At 43.2% G+C, this 21,615-nt stretch overlaps 1 protein-coding gene across 2 annotated transcripts in view; it reads right to left on the reverse strand.

The window, feature by feature from the left end:
• The window catches only part of ZFYVE1 (zinc finger FYVE-type containing 1), a 45,154-nt gene that overhangs the window by 9,328 nt on the left and 14,211 nt on the right, over positions 1 to 21,615 (reverse strand). The window contains exons 3-5 of one of the 2 annotated variants that reach the window (XM_020911189.2): positions 14,206 to 14,710; positions 9,625 to 9,839; positions 892 to 998 (exon numbers count right to left, since the gene is read on the reverse strand). In XM_020911189.2, coding sequence (XP_020766848.2) covers positions 892 to 998; positions 9,625 to 9,839; positions 14,206 to 14,710 — 827 coding nt within the window. The remainder of the gene's footprint in view (positions 1 to 891; positions 999 to 9,624; positions 9,840 to 14,205; positions 14,711 to 21,615) is intronic. The other variant, XM_070469585.1, reaches the window with a different exon arrangement.

Here is a 21,615-nt window from a genome sequence, read left to right on the forward strand (position 1 = left end):
GAGGGCACCACCCCAGATCTGGTAAGTGAGAAACCCTGGAGGCAAGGCCCAGGCCTCAGTCATTTGGAAAACTCCCTGGATAATGCTGATATGCTCTAGGCATCTGCCCTCATCATGAAAGGAATCCACTAGGACTGATACCCACTGCAGTGCTATGCACACGGCGAAATGACTCGAGTTGAAAGCTCTGGTAAGAGGAACACAGAAAACAGGCAACCCAAAGCCTTCCCTGCTTCTGCTTTTCTGTGCTAGCTTTTGAACCATGGTGTTGGAGAAGACTCTTGAGAGTCCCCTGGACAGCAAGGAGATCAAACCAGTCAATCCTAAAGGAGATCAGTCCTGAATATTCATTGGAAGGACTGATGCTAAGCTCCAATACTTTGGCTCCCTGATGTGAAGAACTGACTCATTGAAAAAGACCCTGATACTGGGAAAGACTGAAGGCAGGAGGAGAATGGGATGACAGATGGTTGGATGGCATCACCGACTCAAGGCACATGAGTTTCAGCAAGCTCTGGGAGTTGGTGATGGATAGGGAAGCCTGGCGAGCTGCAGTCCATGGGGTCGCAAAGAGTCACACATGACTGAGCGCCTGAACTGAACTGAAAGCTTTCTGCAGTGAAAGTTACCCAAACAAGTTAATTTCACATCTAAACCGGGTTGGAATCTTCAGGGGATTCTTCATAACCATGTGTCCTGGAATCCCCCGCAATCTCAAAGTGTGATCCCTGGACCATCAGGCTCACCGGGGAACTTGTTGGAATACCCTATCTCAGGCCCCACTCCATCCTTTAGTCACAGCCTAACTTAAGCAGACCTCACATGATCTGCAGGCACAGGGAAGTCTGCGAAGCACCATTCTGAGGCTCTTTTCCCACGGTGGGGACTTACCCGCAGCTGAGACACAGGGAGGAGCAGGTGAAGTACTCGTCTGGAAAAAAGGAGCTGTGTGCCATCTGATCATCGGGGATCTCACCACTGAAGCGGTCACTCAGAGCCTGCGCAAAGGGAAGGTGACATGTGAAGGGCCTCAGCGGAGAGCTCGGAGCTCTAGGCCTTCCACTGCCTGCCCTTCTAACACGCCCTCACTGCTGGCTTACTTCTTACCGGTTCTGTGGCTAGAAGCGGGAAGCCAGCGACTTCTGCTCCTTACCCTCCACCTTCTTGGCCTGACTTACACCAATCCTCACCACAGGAAACCTCAGAAAGAACCAGCCCATTTCCCAAGAGCTCAGAAGGAAGCAAAGTTACTGGTCTCTCCTAATGACCTTGGAAGTCATAAACACGTCACACACTCCACCGTTCATTCAAAACCACCAGATCCTGACGAATGCCCATTTCATCTTTGCGAAGCTGGGAAAGAAAGCAACTCAAGAAGGCGGCCTGTCTTGAAGTCAGAGGGAGACAGAGCTCAGAAGTGTGCTGGGAGTTTTCTGGGCGTGTCCACCAGTTCTAACCACAGGTACTCACTGGAGTTTACTGGCCACAGAACCATCTCTATATAGAAAAAAGGGTTATCAGCCAAAAAGCAAGGAGGAATTATTCTAGGTATTGGCAGCCTTTTATCAACTACAGTAACTAACCTAAAAGATAGCAAACGGCCAAAATAAATACCAAGAAGAAAGATAAAGGTATGTGAAGTAACAGACTGAAATTTTTATGTTTAAAGGAAGCTTCCATTTTTAATCCTATTTTTGTTCACTACTTTATATTGGAAGTATTCTTCAGGCTGATTTTTTTTTTTCTCCAAGCCTTCAGTCATATGCAGTGGGAAAAGTCATATGAATTAAATATAAATGGGCTTTCTAGGTTTTAAAAATTATTAAATATTCACAGTTCCTAAGTCTCGACTCTTTCTGTGGCAGCCAGGCACTACTCAGGGGAAGAGAAGTAAAAGTGGCTTTAAAACAGAAAGACAAGATGCTACTTTCTTTAGCAAAAAGGCGAAACAAATTTTAAGATGAGATTCGGAAAAGGGGTAGGTCAGGTTCTAAACTAAGATTCTCAAGTTCTAAACGGAATTTCGCTTAAGGACACTTATTTATCAAAACTCTTTTCCTTTTTCCCAAGGGTTTGAAGCCTAAAACCCTGAGTTGTAAACCAAGTGTTTTCAAAAGCACAAGCTCTCAATGTGGAGTCAGGTCAGGTGTTTAAGACAAGAGTAGTGGCAAAGAATGTGTCAGACTAAGGGTGTGGGGCTCACCCATGTGCATTCAAATTCAGCTCCTGCAAAGATAAAGAACATGCCCATAAAATACCACCTGCCAGTGACGGCTGACCAAGTGGCAATCCCTGAGTTGGACCAAAAAAAAAAGAAAAAAACAATCTAAGAGTAACACATAAGGTCCTGTTCTCTTGGTAGTAATTTTGTAAAAAGTAAGGGAAAACAAGTTAAGATTTGGAGACAGACTATAAAGGAATATACATGTGAATATTAAAGAGAACAAACAAGACGCAAACCCAGCAGAATCACTCACTAGCCTACGCCATCATTCTCTCCTACTTTTGAGTAGGACCCATCGTTCAGGGAATTTTTGGTCTCCCCTTTTCCATGAAGCTTTCCCAACCACTCTAGGAAGATCACACTCTGCCTTCTCTGAGCACCTGCTGTCCTCAACATCTGAACCAGGTACTAAGTGATGAGGCAAAGCTATAAGCCTGATATAAGTATCTGATCTCCCAGACTAGATCACAAACACCGTGAAAGGCACGTACTACCTCTGTATCCTCCTCTCAGTCCAGCACATGTTTTAACTACTCAACTAGGACCTCTGCAATGAAGTGCCCCAGCACCAAGCCCCATGCACACACCAACCCATCCTCTCCTCCTCACCCTGGCCCTGCCTCTGCACCAGGCCTTAACCCACGCCCACGGGCCTCTCCCATTTATGGCTAACTACTCACTGATTGGCCAAATCACTGATAACTCTTTCTGTATTTCTCAAACAGCTGTGTTTCTCAAACAGCTGTGTGCCTAACTGGGGCTAGCTGGTGGGCAAGTAGAGCATCACCTTCCTAATGCGTCAATTTACTGAAAGATTTGGGGAGGAAGTTTTTGCTTTATTTTTTGGCCACACCATGTGGTCCATGGGATCTTAGTTCCCTGACCAGGAATTGAACCCATACCCTTTGCAGTGCAAACACAGAATCTTAACCACTGGACTACCAGGGAAGTCCCAGGAAGTTATTTTTACATAAAAAATTAACTTGGGTATAGCATGAAATCAAATGGAAAATTTGCATAAATGTGAGGACCCCCCCCCCGACAAAAAATTATTTCAGCCTGTAGCTGGTAGCTCTTCAAGTGCCTCAATTTCCTTATCTGTAAAACGGGGGTGGCTAGGAGTACTCTCCGCAGCAGGGGTCTCCATGGTCTCCATGGATTACACTGTGAAGATCAAATTAAGTTAATCCATAGAGCACTTGACATAGGCTGAGAGCTCAGAAAATGTGAGCTGCCACGATTAATATTTTTATTTTTATGCTGAGAATTCTCTAATTTTCTCCCTCAGATACGCTCACCAACCGATCCAGCTAACAGAAGGGATATAAGAGCTTCTCTCCTTTCCATGACAGCTCCGTGGTCTTCATGGCTGGTTGCATTTGTGGGTGAATATTTAGCTACAAAAAGATGCTTAAGTACCAAATGCAGTGTTAAAATAAGAAACCAAAAAAGAGAGCTAAATAAGGAATGCAGAACCTACTAAAGATGTATAATAAAACCCAAAGAAGCGCATTTTTAGCCCTTGGTTTCTCTTTTAAATAGGTAACTGAAAGGATAACCTAAGTAATACTTTTCCTTAGGAAAAATATCAAATTTAGCATGAATCCAACAGCTGGGTTGAATTCAGAAGGCATGCCACTCCCCAGTAAATGTAAAATTGCAGCCCAATAATAGTGACAGCATAAGGTTTTTTCTGTTCCAAACTCAAGTGGCCTGATTCACTTCTCTGGAAGATCTTCAGAAAAATGAGGACATTTCTAAGTATCTCAAGGCTTAGCATGAAATAATCTGCAGCCCGATCGCCATGCGACAAATCCCCATAGAACCTCCATTGTCACCAGCACTAGACAACTGTCAGCTTATGTTTGCCATGGCAACAGTAACTTCTTATGACATCAGAAAGAGAACTCCAAGACCAACCAGTCTCACCTTTTCGGATGCTGGCCACCCATCCTCTCAAATGCTGGTAACACAGCATCTTATTTCTCTCACAACTCACTGAAGAGCCGGCAGTCAGTAATAAATCAGACCTTGACAAGCATCAGGAGGACTTACATGAATCAAGAGTATGGGAACAGGACTTCCCTGGCAGTCCAATGGTTAAGACTCATCCTTTACAGGGGCCACAGGTCTGATCCCTAGTCAGGGAACTAAGATTCCACGTGCTGGATGATGCAGCCAAAAAAAAAGTATGGAAACATAACAGTAACTGTTAAAAAAAACTTGATGCTCATGTGTTTTAGATACAAGGGTAAGGAGACACTGTCTTCCTTCCTCTATAACCTGACTGCTTCTTTCCAGTGTGGACATTACCACCTAATCCATATATTTCATCTCTTTCAAGAATTCTAAGCCTCAAATCATTCCAGGGTTTCCGGGGCTCTCTCCCTCTTGAGGCCCCAAAGCCATAAGAGGCAGGAAAGGACCTTTCCTGAAAAAGCTTGGGAAAGCATTTGAGGTCAGTCTGGAAAAGGTTGCCTAGAGACTAGATGATCTTGAACTTTAGTTGCCTTGACAACAGTACAGCTCTTACTATCTAACCTGTAAGTTTCACTCCAGTCATCAAAGGCTAGCAGTGAATTTTCTGATTAAAAATGGATACTCTTATGTAATCCACAATGCCACCTCCCCCAAAAATATATAATAACTTCGTAAATACTTAATAGGTGCTTCCTGATGTGACAGAATTAGAGAGTCAGAGTTCCTACATTTAGAGATCAGAGACTAAAGGAGGTAACACAGAAAACCTGTCAGAATCCAACCTTAAAATGGTACTCTCCATTACTCTTAACTGTAAATATAGGCAACAACAGTTAATTCAATATTCAATTTCCTTAGTCAATAGGGAACTGAACATCTCTTCAAACAGACTTACTTCATCAGTGAGAATATGCTCTGCTGGTAGGTATCTGAGCTATTGCTACTGTGGAAACTGAGCAAACGAGTGAGAGGTTAAGAAGTGAGAAAAATTCAGCTGGAGAAAAGGAACTGGGGCTTGGACCACAACAAGGCCAAATGGAAGGAAGAACAACCAGATCAGCAGAATGAATGGGAAACATACGGGCAAGTCACAAGAGCAGAAAGTGACTGAAGGTCTCATATACACACATTCTACAACTCCTCAATCTTGCTCATTAATCACATTTCCTGTTCAATAATGAACATGAAAAGAATATGTGGAAGGAAAAAAAGATTTAATTTCTCTATGATCTGACGTATTTAGGAAGAAAATGTATACATACATTATATACATATATTTCTGTGTGCACTGAAGCATCACCAAACATTTCGGGAAGCGTATGTCAGAAAGTTTTATAACAGTTATCATACAGTGAGGGGGACAGGAGTGAAAGGGACATAAGTCATACCTTGCTACTGGAATTGTACTATTTGAATCTGTACTATTTCAATTGTTTATTACAAACACACATTGTTTTTACAATTTAAAAAATAACTATTTTTTTTATTTTTTTTTAATAACTTTTTAAAGTAACCAAACACTCAAATACAACTTCTAAGAATGTCCTTTCTAAAGGCAACTGGTAATATGTATCAGGAACCTTTAAAGATGACCCATCTTCTGACCTTCTTAAAAGTGGAGTAACTATTGAGAAGGAATACAGCCCAGGGTTTAAAAGCACAGACTTGGAAGCCAGACTACCTGGTTCAAATTGCCCACCACTGGAACTTCCCTGGTGGTCCAGTGACTGAGACTATGCACTCCCCATGCAGGGGGCCTGGGTTTGATCCCTCGTCGGGAACCAGATCCCACATGCTGCAACTAAAAAAGATCCTACATGCCACAACAAAGACTGAAGATCCCGAGTGCTGTGCTGCAAACTAAGGCCTGGCGCAGCCAAATAAATAAATGAATATTAAAAAAACAAATTCTCCACCACTCACTAGACAAGTCATCTCAGGCAAATTAACGTACCTCTCTCTGCCTCTGTTTCTCAACCTCAGAGTTGAAATGAGGATAAAATGAATGAATACATGTCAATACAGAGCACAGAACATGACATTAGTAAACTCCACAGAAAGGTTGGCCAGCAGTACTGGGAGCTGTAATTTACCCCAAGGAGGTAGGCAGAATGTGGGCAATAACTTTAGGTACTCAGAATATATAAGGAAAAATGGAAAGTACTATTAAAGTATGGGCAGAACTACTACATATAAAAAATGATCCACCCATATAAATGAAAAAGCATACAGCTATTTTTAAAAAACATGGTTTTATAGGATATTTAATAGCATGGAAAAAATGCTAGGCTTCAACACTTCATTTAAAAAAAGCAAAGTATATAAGTGCACATAGATACATCACAACCCCAATTCTCTTTTCAAAATAAGCAGCAAAGAATCATATATAATGCCCCATGCATCTATTTTTTGCACACTTAGTTTGCTTTTTTCTTTTCTATTACAAGGATGTTGCCATTAACTTCCTCATATAGGTCTCTGTGTTCCTGTGGAAGAGTTGCTTTAAGGCCAATTTCTAGAAATGACATGGTTGGAATATATATTATGCATTTCTTTATACTACTGCATTTCAAAGTGGCTGTACTAATTTTACCTCAACCAGAAGTTTGTAAGAGTTTACAGTGCTTCATATCCTTTTTGACAATTTTATTGCCAAACCTGTCAGTGTTTACCCTTGCATGGTAGTGGTCTTACTAGAGAGTTGAGACTTCTTTATTTGGGCATCACAGTCTTGCCTCATAGTGCCTCTCCATTTTCCCAAAAGGTTTACACATTTGTCTCTCCATTTTCCCAAAAGGTTTATACATTTTTTTCTAACAATATTCCCATTTTATGTAAAATAAAGAGAAAATCACAGAGGAAACAAAATCATATAAATCATACTAGAATATATCCCAAGGCTTCTTGAAGTGCTTCCTCAGGGAGTCAGTGAGGAACTGGACAAGGTGGCGAATAAATACCAGTAGAGAAGGAAAAAAAATGGGAGAAACAGAAAGTCAAACAAGCTATTTTGGCACTGATAGTTTATCTGTTTATGACCATCCCCAATCTTTTGTTCCAAAAAGAATGCAAGGCCACTTTAAAAAAAAAAAATACAACAACATAAAACAAAAAATAAGTAGACAAAAATAAATGGCCATCATATTATACACTGCTATGAACTATGAAGACTTCTGTTAAGAGTATTTTAACAACAATAAACCTCTCCTAGGTCAATCTGCCTAATGCAGACCTTAAAGGTAGCTTTCTATAAGCACGATCATCAGAGAATGAACAATTTCTAATATAAAGCAGATTAAAAACAACCAGAAAAAGACAAAAGAATTTTTTCAAGGATCTGACTAAGTTGCAAGACCCCAAAGTTCCCTTAGGAGAGCCGGAAACACGAGCTTAAACAGGTAACTCCATCCCATGCATAGACCCTGCCTCAGAGAACAGGAAATACAAGATACAGGTAAACTCGAGGCCAACAGTTACCTAGAGTCCTCAGAATTCCAGCTGACCAGGCTCATTTTAATCACAGAAAGCTTCATGAATCATATCCCCTCATAAAAACACAGTCTAACTCTTTTTCTCAAAAGTAACTAACAACAACAACAACAGAAAAGTACCTGACAAACTGGCCTGGAGGAGAACATCCAAGATGCGTGAGGTGAAATCTCTGAGCGCTAATTACTGCTTATGGCACCTGGAGTCCCTGAAGGTCTTATGTAAACAGTAAGCTAGGTTAACTTTGAGGAAACGTAAGAAATCTATAATGCAGCCATTGGCCTAGTTGTCAATATTCTTAAGGATTAGATTTTACAGCCCTTTGTATAACACAGTACGGATTTAGCCTCCATTTAAGAATGCTCACAATACTTGGGTGTAATCTTCCACCTGACTACCTATGCCATTACAAGGTCACGTGTGGTCAGTCGTGTCTGACTCTTTGTGACCCCATGGATTCTAGCCTACGAGGCTCCTCTCTCTGTGGGATTTTCCAGGCAAGAATACCGGAATGGGCTGTCGTTTCCTCCTCCAGGGGATCTTCCCCACCCAGGGATCGAACTCGTTATCTTCTGCACTGGCAGGTAGATTTTTTTACCACGGAGTCACCTGGGAAGCCCTTGAAGTATTCCGTAAGGGCAAAGATTGTTGTCTTTATTCTCCACAGTTATTTCCAGCACCTCAAACTCTGACAGAGATTCACTCATTTATTTGTTGAATGGATGAATGAAATAACTAATTTCCTAAGACCAAGCAACAGGTAAATGGCAGAACTGGGATCCCAACACAAGTCTGTCTGACTCCGGAGTTCCAAGTTTTTCTAGTCCAATCAGGATACTATAATGAGATGCCACAGACTGGGAAGCTTATAAATGACAAATTTATTCCCCACAGTCCTATAGGCTGGAAATCCAAGATGAGGGTGCAGCATGGCAGCCTCCCAGTGAGGCTCTGCCTTCTGGATCACAGATGGTGTGCCTTCTCACAGTGTCCTCACTTGGTGGAAGGGGCTACGGAGCTTTCTGGGGCTTCATTTCTAAGGGTGCTAAAGTTGCTCAAGAGGGTTCCATTCTGATGACCCAATCACCTCCCCCAAACCCCTGGGTATACTAATTGGGCATTAATGTATTTCAAGATACGAATTTTGTGAGGATACAAACATCTAGCCTTTAGTAACCACAATGCAAAAACCATAAACCTTTTCTGAGGAGTAACTTCATTCCCTCCTCCTGTTGTTTTTTTAACTTTTCATTTTGATGTAATTTCAAACCTGTAGAAAAGTTGCAAGAATAGTATAACGAACTTCCGTATACAGTTTATCCAGATGCAGAAACTGCTTACGTTGTGTCCCACTGCAAACCTTTTAGACTCCATGGATGAAGCAAATCAACATATGCCCAAAGTCTGTTCCTGGGTAAATCAGGGCCGGCCTAGCTTTATGTAAACCGCTTCTCCTATCTCTTCTGGTCTCAGGCTCTATGCCCTAACCCTCAGGGCACCCTCAAATCCCTAGCTCAAGTCTTCATGTCAACACTGTCCTTTCTCCAAACGCCACACTCTCAGCACTGCTCCAAAGACCCTGGCCCCTTCCTGCTCCTCTGTCCTCCGCCTGCAGCCATGGTAACACAGAGGTGTACACAAACCGTAAAACGGAAGCAATTTTGGCACAAACTGAGTTGATGTCTTCATTATAAAGAATGGTAAAATAAGGTTTTTCTCCAAGAGGACCTTTTAACTAACATCCGAGACTCACGTTCCTGGCAAGATGATGCCATTCAACAGGTAACACACTCCACTCATGCCCTTCCTTTCACAGACCCTCTCTTTTCGGTCCAGGTTTCTCATCACCAGCACTGACAGAAGTTGGAGAACCGAGCGTCACCACCCACTGGTGCCCCAGGGAGAAGCACTCCGGCCAGAAAGCAACTGACCTTCAGGGCTTTGAAGATGACGCCCGGGTGCCGGGGAGAACGGGTGGTATTGTTCTCCAGTTGCTGCTCCAGAGCACGACGAAGCCCAGAAAAGTCAGTGGGAGGGTTGTAGGTCCTCGTCCCCTTGTAGTGAATAGAACTGAAGGCTTCCGGGAAGCGGCCCAGCTTCCGGAACCGGTCCTGGATGAGCTTCTCCGGCACCTCGGAGGGGTGATCTGGACAAGCGGAAACAGGTGTGTGAACAGGGGCCTTTCTTTAAAAAAAAAAAAGTCTCCTGTCTTTCATTATAAAAGGAATACGTGGTGTGACTCTGTAAATATAAACAGGCAGAACTGCTCTATGCTGTTGGAAGTCAGGCAGGAAGGAACTGCCTAGAAGAAAGGACAAGCGCGAGTTTCTGTGAAGTAGGGGCTGGTGTATCATGACCTGGTATTGAATTCACATACACCCTCAGCTTGTGAAAGGGCTTCAGGGATACACTTTTGATATAACGTGCACTTTTTGGTATGTGTGTTACACTTCAAGGAAGTACCTTTAAAAAAAAAAGAGAGAGAGAATCAGTCATTTATTTAACTTTTAATATTTATTTATTTAATGGCTGCAGCAGGTCTAAGCTGCATCATGAGCGATCTCCATTGTGGCTCACGGGCTCTCTAGTTGCAGCACGAGGGCTTAGTTGCTCCACAGCATGTGGGGGTTTCAGTTCCCCAATCAGAGATCAAACCGGAGTCCCCTGCATTACAAGATGGATTCTTCACTAGAAGTGTATTTTTTTTAATGTGCTCATTGTAAAATATCCAAACATGTCAAAGCATAAAAGGAAAGAAATGTAGGTCCTCTGCTCCCTCCTACTCTTCAAAGGGAACTACAGTCCAGTGTTTACCCTTTCAGACTTTTTCTTTTCCTACATAATTCCCAACACATATATGCAACTTGCTTTCATCACTTAATAACATACCGTAAGCATGTGTCCTTGTACACTTGATACACTGTGAGACGACATCTCCTTCTTCTTTTTAACAGCTACATAGTCTTCCATCCTATGGATGGATTTCACCAGTCACCTTCTAATAAGCATTTAAAATAAATAGCTGCTCTGGGAGCGCTGGTCTTATGCTGGTGAAGTTGCAGACAACTGCCAACATGTGAGGGTATCAGCCCTCCCATAGTTTCACCAACATTTATCCAGAAATTTAGGGAGCAGCAGTATAAACAGATTCAATAATCATTTTGGAGATAAAACTTGGAAGGACTTTTGGTTTTAACTTCCTTTAATTTTTTTTTGAAAAAACTAAATTATTTTATTCTTTAGAAGCTAGATTCTGGGCTGACAGGATTATGTTGCTTTTTTAAAAAAATTTATTTATTTTTAATTGAAGGATACTTGCTTTACAGTATTGTGTTGGTTTCTACCAAACATCAACATGAATCAGTCATAGGTTTACCCATGTCCCCTCCTACTTAAACATCTCTCCCACCTCCCTCCCCATCCCACCCCTATAGGTTGTTACCAAGCCGCAGTTTGAGTTTCCTGAGTCATACAGCATAATTTCCTTTAATATTTTAACAACAAAATCACTCGAATTAACACTGGAAATATGGCTTTAGCTCAAATTTAAAGGTACAGTCATTAAAGAGAAGTAGCCCAAATTCTGGATCCAGAAACAACTCTGGATTCAGAATCCCAATGTTGCAGCCTGCTAGCTAGAACCTCCTTGGTTACATAACCTAAGCTCTCTGAGTTCAGTTTCTTCATTTGTAAAATATAGCTGCTTTTGACTGAGCTGAATAACAAAGATACATTAAGTCTGCATTTATTTTAAGAAAATGTTGAGGCTTTCCTGGCGGGCCAGTGGCTAAGACTCTGCACTTTTTCACTGGAGACGGTAACAGGTTTGATTCCTGGTCAGGGAACTAAGATTCCAAATGCCGCTTGACACAGGGAAAAAGTAAAAATTTTTTTAAATTTAAGAAAAAAAAATGTTATCTTTGTTAGTCAGCTTTTATTTTAAAAAACAAATAAACAAACACCAAGCATAGTGCAAGGCATAAAGCAAAAGGAAAAAAAGAGGGGGCTTTGTTTCGCTGGTGGCTCAGCAGTGAATAATTCGTCTGCCAACACAGGAGATGCAGGTATGATTCCTGTTCCGGGAAGATCCCACATGCTTGCAGAGTGCCTGAGCCTATATGCCACAACTACTGAGCCTGTTCTCTGGAGCCTGCAAGCCGCAACTACTGAGACCCTCGGGCCCTAGAGCCTGTGCTCCAAAAGAAGAGAAGCCACGGCAATGAGAAGCCTGCGCACTGCAACTAGAGAGTAACCCCCGCTAGCTGCAACTAGAGAAAAGCAACAAAGACGCAGCACAGCCAAAAACAAATAAGATTTTTAAAAAAAAATAAATAAATAAAGCCTATGGGGAAAAAAAAGTTACTTTGAAAGGCTGGTTGTTTCAAAATCCTGAATAGGAAATTAGACCCTCCCCTCACCAAAGCTGTGAAGATCCAAAGTGGCATAAAACTGTTAATCACGGGAGGTATCCTAGACCCAGATCCTTCGGATTCTAACTCCTTAATATGGTCCTAGTCTGTCCACTCCCCACCTGCTGCCCTGCCCTCGCTCAGGCCCCATCACTCCTCACCTAGTACTGTGATAAGCTCCTGGCCACCTCCCTGCCTCTACACAGGCCTCTCTAGTTCATCCTGCAACAGGCCATGGGAGATCTCTTTGAAAATACAGATCTGATCACATAAACTCCCTACTTAAAATCCTTCAAGGGATCCTGTCATACTTGAGACCTAAACCAAGGCCATCCATGCATGATCTGATCCCTGAGTGTGTCTACTATTCCCTCCCACACAATCTAAGCCTCAGACACACTGAGGCTCTTCATTCAGCAAGTGTCTGATGACAGCCTACTGTGCGCCAAGCACCCACCCAGGCTCTTCAAAGGCAGCAGTGAATAAGACAGGCAAGGTGCCTGCCTTCCTGGAGTTTCCATTCCAAGGGGAAAAGATCAAAAACCAATAAGCAAACAAACAGGATGATTTCAGAGAGCGACAGGCATCCTGATGAACACGAACAGGGTGATATAACAAGACGGGACCACCAGGGTGTAGGAAGGACCATTTTAAAGGAGACATTTGGCAAAGGCTCCAAGGGGCTAAGAGTTGAGCTGAATCTGAAAGAGGATGGCTGGCTGGGGGAACGTGTGTTCCAGGTAGACAGAGTAGCTTGTGCAAAGATGGGAACAGAGAAAAGTCTGGTATAGCTAGTGGAGGGAGTGAAAGGGGTTAAGCATCGAGTGTTCAGAGACAGAGGCAGGAGTGAGGACACTGTAATTAGGAGTTTAGATTTTATCCTGACGTAATGGAAAGCCACTGACAGGCTGGAAGCAGGAGTATGACATGACCTAAAGTATAAATTAAGCTTTTAAAAAACATCATTCCCCATCCTTCAAGGAAGATGCATTGAAGGGGGCAGGAACGGAATCCAGGAACTCAAGTGTACAAATACCTACAGTTCCCGGGACACAACAAGTTCCTTCAAACCACTACAGGTTCATCTTCCTAGAGCATCCTTCCTCCCCTCCTCTATCTAATCAGTCTCTAGAGTTCAAATGTCACCTCCTCTTTCCTAGATCCCACAAAGAGGTGTACAGTGTCCCTCTTCTGCACACTCACAGCTCCAGGAGTGACACCCAGCACAGAACGGAGTACGTGTGGCCTCTCCAACTAGACTATCAGCTATTCGAGGGTGGGAATTGTTTTTTTTTTTTCAGTTTGGGGTCCTGGCAGTCAGCATGTGACCTTGTGCACATAATAAACTTTGTCAACTGAATGAACATTAATAATGAAACTGTTTTCCGAGCCAATGCTATCGTCCCCACCTGCATCCAATCACTGTCGCACCTGCTCCCTCATCCTCCCACTCGGGAGATGCTCTTGCTTCCTATTTCTCTAAGAAAACAGAAACAATAAGACAACTTCCACCACGTCTACCTACTTACCCGTAATCGTGTCCATATAATCTCCCTTCTCTCCTGTTGTTACGGATGAACCGTCCACGCTCCTAAGGTCAGCCCTCCACCTGTGCATCACTCCTGCTCTCTCTCTTACATCTGCATCTCTTCCTTTCATCATTCCCAGCAATACACAAGTATCTGCAATACCTCACATCTTAAATTTCAAAAAAGGGGAAATTCCCTGAAACCCCCCACATCAGCCTCCTGCTGTCACTTTTAGAACACTTTATAGAACTCTATGAAAGAGATGAATATACTACCTTAAGATTTTTCCTTCTCTTTTTTTGATCCCACTTTGATCAGGCTTTCAGGCCCACCATCCCTGGGAAACGGTCTTACCCAGATCACCAAGGACCTCTATATCACCAAAGCCAATCGGCAATTCTCAATCCTCATCCTGCCCATGAGCAGATTCTGACATGGTTGATCACTCCATCCTTCTTGAAACACTTCCTTATGTCTTGCCCAGGCAGAAATTTTTCTGGGCAATCTTCCACCGCCAAGTCGCTACTGCAGCCCAGAAAGGTCAACGTGTGACAACCGAACCCCATCTACTTACCAGAGCCCAGTAGCTGGGTATGCACAGTCTCATGGAAAATGATAACAGCAGGGCCCAGGGTGGACAAGGGGACGTCCAGGCCACAGCGGGCAGTGGTAGCCTTGAGCTCCTTAGTGAAATGTTTCAAATAAGCTTCTGAGGCATCCCCAAGGAACTTGAAGAGGTCATTGTGCAGTCGGTCTGCATGAGTTCGATAGATGACGAGGTCCGAGATGGCCAGGACCTTAAGCAGCAGCCGTGTTCTCTGGCTTAGATTCACTGTAGCCCCCAAGAGCCCTTCCGTGTCTATCACGGCTACTTTGTGGACTGGGTCATATGCTGCCCACACTCCCACAGTGCAGGACTCCTGGGCAGGGGAGGTTTTGAAGACTTCTCGGCCATAGAAGAAAGTGTGGTTGAGGGTATGAGACTTCCCATCCCCAGTATTTCCAAAAATGGAAACCACTTTCAGATGCTGATCAGGTTTGCAGTCCAATTTCCTAATGAAGTCCTCTTCATTCGTTACCTTCCCAAAAAAAAAGGGTAGGGGGAAGACAATGAAATATGAAAACCGCAAAATAGCTAGAAACACCTGCAAGAATTAAGTGCTTGCCAGGGCTCCTCGACTGACTTATCAATGTGGCAAGGAAAAGAAGTCCCAGGATAATAGCCTCTCACCCAATACTTACCCCTAGCAAACAGCTAACAGGAACTTTGAAAGCCTCAGTCAGTATATAAGAAGTTAACAGTCATAAAAATGTTAAAACTATAAACTCTTAAAAGAAGGCATAGGAGGAAATTTTGCAACCGTGGATTAGGCAATGTCTTTTTAGATATGACACTAAAAGCAATACAACAAAAGAAAAAATGGATAAAATGGACTTCATCAAAATTTAAAACTTTTATTCTGCAAAGGATACCATTAGATGAAAAGACAATCCAAAGAATGGGGATAAATATTTGCAAACCACATATCTGATAAGGGACTAATGGTCCAGAATATGTAAATAATTGTTACAACTCAGGAAGATAAAATAGCCTAATTAAATATTAAGCAAAAAATCTGAACAGATATTTCTCCAAAGAAGACATACAATTATCAATAAGCACATGAAAAGATACTCAACACCACAGCCATCAGGGAAATGCAAACCAACCACAGCAAGATATCCCTTCACTCCCACTAGGATGGCTATGATCAAAAAGATAATGGCAAGTTTTGATGAGAATACAGAGAAATGTCAATGCTCATACACTGCTGATGAGAATGTAAAATGCACAGCCACCCTAGAAAACAGCATGGCAGTTTCTCAGAAAGTGAAACACAGAGTTACCATATGTCTCAGCAGCTCTACTCCTAGGTATCAACCGAGAGAGTTAAAAAGATACATCCACACAGAACTTGAACGTGAATGTTCACAGCAGCATTATTCACAATAACAAAAGATGGAAACAACCCACATGTCCATCAACTGATGAATGAACATATAATGTCTGAATATTATTCAGCTATAAAAAGTACTGATGTATGCTACAACATGGATTAACCTTGAAAACATTATATTAAGTGAAAGAAACCAGACACAAAATGTTACATATTATATAATTCCTTTTATATGAAATGTCCACAATAGGTCAGCTCATAGAGACAGAATATATATTAGTGGCTGCCAGGGGTGAAGGGAAGCAGGAAATAGGGAGTGACTGCTAGTGGGAACAGGGTTCCTATCTGGGTTGATGAAAATGCTAAGGACTTAGACAGTACTGAGTGCTGTGCAACTTTATAAATATACTGAAAGCACTGAATTGTATATTTTAAAAGGATGATAAATACATGGTATGTCACTTACATCTAAGTAAGACTGTTTAAAAAAAGAACAACTTACTAGTCAAACTCCTTCTATCCATAATCCCTCTGTTTACAGTTTAAAAACACTGCAGTCCTTATAAAAAGTCAGGCCATGAGACTTCCCTGGTGGTCCAGTGGTTAAGAATCCACCTTCCAATGCAGGTGATGCAGGTTCCTAAACAAGGAACTAAGATCCCACATGCCACAGGGCAACTGAGCCCAAGCACCGCAACTACTGAGCCTGCAAGCTCTAGAGCCCATGCTCCACAACAAGAGAAGCCCATACCACAAACAGAGAAAGCTTATGTGCCACAACAAAATTTAAAAAAAAAAAGTCAGGCCAGGAAGGAAGGGAGCTGGTGTCAGTGAGATAGATCCCAGACTGGAGTTCCAGGAAGATGCTCAGGGTCTATAACTCTCAGCATACAAATCCCCAGGGTCAAATCTCCTAATTCAAACACTCCAGCTAAAGGAGTTCTACTCCAGCTAAAGGAGTGATGAACCTTTACAACTCGTTCTCCAGCCAGGAGGCAAACAAACAAAAAAAAAAAAAAAACACATTCCTGACTCTCAAGAGTCTGCTGGTTTGATAAAAAGTTATAGGAATGCAGACCACTGGGTGTGATAATATGATGTCTTCATTTCCCATAATCTCATCAAGATGGTAAAGCACTATTCTATTAATAACATCACTATGATTATTACAGGAATAGCCTTAATGACGATATTTTATGTACTGAATGCCCAGTGCACTGACAGTGCCCTTCACTAGATGAGGGCAGAATCGAGTCTGCCTTTACATCCCCAGTACTTGGGATACAGCCTGGCACAGAAGAGTTGTTCAATATCGAGTTACCGAATGAATGAATGCAGTGCACCTTGCTAGGTACTTTGATCACTTTTCTCCACCCTCAATTGTCCACAGGGCTGAACACAGCAGCAGCACTTGACAGCTGGGCTCACTGATCTCCCAGGCAACTGAGAGAACAAGAAGTTACACAGAACAGCCCACTTTGGACCCATGTCACTCAGCCAGTATCATTCCAAGCTGCTAAGCTAGCCACAAGAGAAACAAAACAAAAGCTCCATAAACCTCTACCAGCAAGGAGTCAGACAAGGTCAGAGTGGCCAGCTGCAAGAGTCATCAGTCTGGAGGAAGAAGATGAGGCCCAGGGGCTTTCTCAATCATGAATCCACTGTCCAAAAAAACCACAGTGGGTATCCAGGACACTCAAGAGTGGGCACCTGAAAAGGGGCCTGTAGGAGCTGTTAGGTACAGAGTTAAATGTCTCAAGATTTATACCAATTAAGTACCCACCAAATGATGAGCATAACATATATAAGTAACTCACTGGAGTCAGCATTTGGGGATATGATTTTGGCACCAGGTGTCCCGGGGTATGTTAAACACACAAGTACATGTGCGCATGTGCAGATGAGTCCAGAGCAAAGAATTCTAGGAGGTGGAGTTCAAATCTCAGGCTGGTTTTTCTACCAAGGAGCCCTGGATAATCATTCAGTATGCACTGACTGCATTTTTCCACATGTAAAATGAGGATATAACCATCTTTGCCTCCCCTGACTGGGTACTGGGTGCTAATCAAATCAACAGATAAACGAGAAAATGCCTGGCAAACGGAAACCATGCTTCGTTTTTCCTTCTTCTGCCTTTCGCATTCTTTTGCTCCCTGTTATACTCCTCAATTCATACTTAACCTGTGGGCAGTTTCCCCTGAGCCAGGAAGGAGACAACAGCCTAGGTAGTAAGTAGCAAGACCGGTTTTCCAGTCAGAAGAAAGTGAACTGAAAGTGTTAGCGTCTGAGCCCAGCTCTTTGTGACCCCATGAACTGTAGCTCGCCAGACTTCTCTGAGAGAGTCATGGGATTCTCCAAGCAAGAATACTGAAGTGGGCTGCCATTCCCTTCTCCAGGGGATCCTCCTGACTGAGGGATCGAACCCAGGTCTCCCCCACTGCAGGCAGATTCTTTACTGTCTGAACCACCTGGGAAGCCGTCAGTCGGCAGAAGAGAAGGTCAAGGAAAGGTAAGAAGATTCCCCTTGAGGAAGGAAGGCCGGGGGAACAAGGCTGCGCTCTACGCGTTCCGCCTCTTCCCGTCTGCCTGCTCCCACCCTGCTCCATTCCTGGGCTGAAGTAAGCTACCTGACTCTGATCCCTGCCAACTGGTCACCCCACCCACCCTGACATGCTGGGAATGCTCCTCGGCCCTGACCCAAAAGCAAAAGCAGGAGCAACACCCCAAAGGCACTCCCCTCCAACCTCTGCCTTCCGTCCTCCTCCTGCTCACATGGACCTCAGGCAAGCCAGCAACACCCAAATTCCACTCCCAGTGTGGCCCTGGAAAAGCTACTTAACTCCTAAAACCTCAGGGAAGTGAGATGGTAAGAGATTCTACAACCCACAGGGCTACTGAGAGGACTAAAGGCGATAAGGCACGCAGAGGGCACAGTACAACGCCTGGCACACAGCAAGCGCCTGATGATACCAGCCATTATTTAGTTAAGACGAGCCCGCTGGGAAAACGTCCAGGGGCACAGCAGGAGCACCCGGGCTTGCACCTGCTTGTGGCTCAGAGGTTGCTCATCCAGGGACTGAGGCAGTGACGGGGTGAAATCTAAACTAATTCTATCTGAAAATGAAAAGATCTCACTGCTTGCTCCTGATAACTCCTTCCCACTCCCCCCTAAGCAAAACAACATAGTATTATTGATACTGACTCTACAGCTTAGGCTTCCCTTGTGGCTCAGCTGGTAAAGAATCCACCTGCAATGCAGGAAACCTGGGTTCGATCCCTGGGTTGGGAAGATCCCCTGGAGAAGGGAAAGGCTGCCCACTCCAATATTCTGGCTTGGAGAATGCCATGGACTGTATGACATGTATGGGGTCACAAAGAGTCGGACACGACCAAGCGACTTTGACTATCATCATACCCATCTTGAAGAAACCAAACAACACACCCCTCCCTCTATCACTGTCTCACCCACAAAGCTTTTCACTTTGTGTAAAGTTCCAAGGAGAGTTTCTAGAATGAAAGGTTATAGTACTCAATGATCTACACTGTTTCAGCTCAGAGTTCAGAGCAGTTTACAACAGTGAAAAAGGCAACCTCTGACCCAAGCAGGCAAGGGGAATGACGACAGTCTCCCTGGAGAGATTCCTTCTCGGCCCTCAGAGAATTATTCCAGGAAGAATGACCATGTGGGCTTTGCTCTGAGGCGGCCATGGGAGGGAAAAGCAAGGGATGGGACAGAAATCAAAGTAAAAAGCCTTGGAAGGAGGAAAGTTCAACAGAGCAAAGGCAGTAAAGACACCGGAACACACTCCAAAGGAAAGAGACTCAGGACTGAGGTCCTCTCAGTTCTGGTCACTCTGGGTGCAGGGGGTCTGATTTGCACCAACTACAAACACACAGTCCTCTAAGTTTTCATAGCTGAGGACAAAATCAGGTCCTTTCCCAAAGTGATGAAAGGGCTAAGGGAAGCATGACTTCTCTGCCCCCCAACAGCACTCATGGTAAATCCCACCCTTGGACAACAAAGATGATTTTACACCTCTCCGCTGAGATTCTAAAATTACTCAAAATTGATAAATTATCCCCAAAGTTAAGTTTCCACTAATTACATTTATGTGAGGGTCTGTGCTGGAGAAGACTCTTGAGAGTCCCCTGGACTGCAAGGAGATCAAACCAGTCAATCCTAAAGGAAATCAACCCTGAGTATTCACTGGAAGGACTGATGCTGAAGCTCCAAAACTTTGGCCACCTGATGCGAAGAGTCAACTCACTAGAAGATACCCTGATGCTGGAAAAAACTGAAAGCAAAAGAAGAGGCCCGCAGCCAATGAGATAGTTAGATAGCATCAACAACTCAGGACAGGAATTTGAGCAAACTCTGGAAGACAGTAAAGGACAGGGAAGCTTGGAATGCTGCAGTCTATGAGGTCATAGAGTCAGACACAACTTAGGAACTGAACAACAACTCTGGTTTTTTCTGCTTTCATTCCATTTTTGCCTGAACTCCAACAGAGACAAAACTCAAAGAAACCAAACCAGATTCTCAATCTTGGCAGAACTGGGACCATTATCTCAGAAGGAAACGAGAACTTCATTACTTCATTTAATCTGTAGACAAAAAATATGCTGCTTGCCATTTCAGTAAACAAAGAATGCTGTCTGCCATTCTGGTAAACAACTAATGTTGCCTCCATCAAGCCATCAGTCACTGCAGCCACCCCACCCCTCCTGCCATGATTCACCCTGAAGGGATTCAGGATGGAAAGAAACAGAATACTGACTCTGGATAGTGAAGATGTATATCAAAGGAATAATTTCAATGAGCCCATACTCTTGCATCTTCCCACAGAAAAGCACTGAAATCATTAACTTGAGATTTTGTTCTTTGTGATTAGCAGTGATCTTTTGATGTTGGACTAGAAGATTTTTCTTTTTTTTCCCCAGCAAAAACTCCCTTGTATCCTGGTTCCTCCTTCAACCCCTTGAAACAGTTCCTCAGAGCCATCTGAGAGGCTACCCTCGGCTATACTCCTCAGTAAAGTCACCAAGTAAAACCTAATTCTCAACTTTTAGGCTGTGTTTTTTCTCTGCTGACCAATCAACAAATATGTATCAAGCTTCATCGAGTATCTGGCACTAATCTAATGGTGTAAGACCAATATAAGTATAAAATTTAGGTAACATTTTCCATCTTCTGTAGGAAGGAAAGAAGTAGAAAGTAAGGACACTCTTCTCTGAAAAATCCAGAGCCAGTTTCATCATGTTGAAAAAAACTCCAGGCAAAGATTTAAGTTCATGGTCTAATTTTCAGACAAAATATTACTTAAACAATGTCAAACAGTTAAGGAGTCAGTCCACTGTTAAAGTCCAAAACCAAAGGAGGTTCCATTCCAACAGCAAATCCCTACTGCCATAAAGTTCTAGTAAACCTGCTCCCCCAAACCCAGCTAGTTCAGAAAATTACCTTTCATCCTCTCCTCAAAGGACTGTACATTGTTGTGTTTACCCATACATGTGCCAATAAAGTTTCATGTAAAAAACAATTGTTTCTTAATCAAATGTTTTCTTTAGACCATTAAAGTCACAAGATTGGCTTCACAAACACATTGAGCACATTTGCTAAAGGCAAAGATCATTTTCTTCCACTCCAGCGTCCTCAAAAGAGTTCCATTACTTGAGAGGTCAGGAATTCTCCTCCCATGTCTTCTAACTACCAGTGGTGTCTCTGACATATGACCTCACAGTGCTGCCTGCAGCTCCTCTAGCAGGAAGGAGAAATGTTTCTATGTAGAGATGATCCACAAAATAAATTCTTTTAGACAGGTCAGTTTTAGCTCCCTGGTCAGTTTCATTGACTTCACCCAACTCACCCAGTTCAGCTGTCCATTTTTACCTGAGTGAAAAGCTTTGCTAGCTTCTGGGGATTGGAAATACCACATCATCCTCAAGACCCACATCATCCTCAAGGAACTCTTTCAAAGAGCTTCCAAATGAAAGATGCCCCCTTTTCAGTGGCATGGCATGGCATACTTATATCTGGCCAGCCATAG

The sequence above is a fragment of the Odocoileus virginianus genome, chromosome 6 (genome assembly GCF_023699985.2).
Source record: "Odocoileus virginianus isolate 20LAN1187 ecotype Illinois chromosome 6, Ovbor_1.2, whole genome shotgun sequence".
Lineage (NCBI taxonomy): Eukaryota > Metazoa > Chordata > Mammalia > Artiodactyla > Cervidae > Odocoileus > Odocoileus virginianus.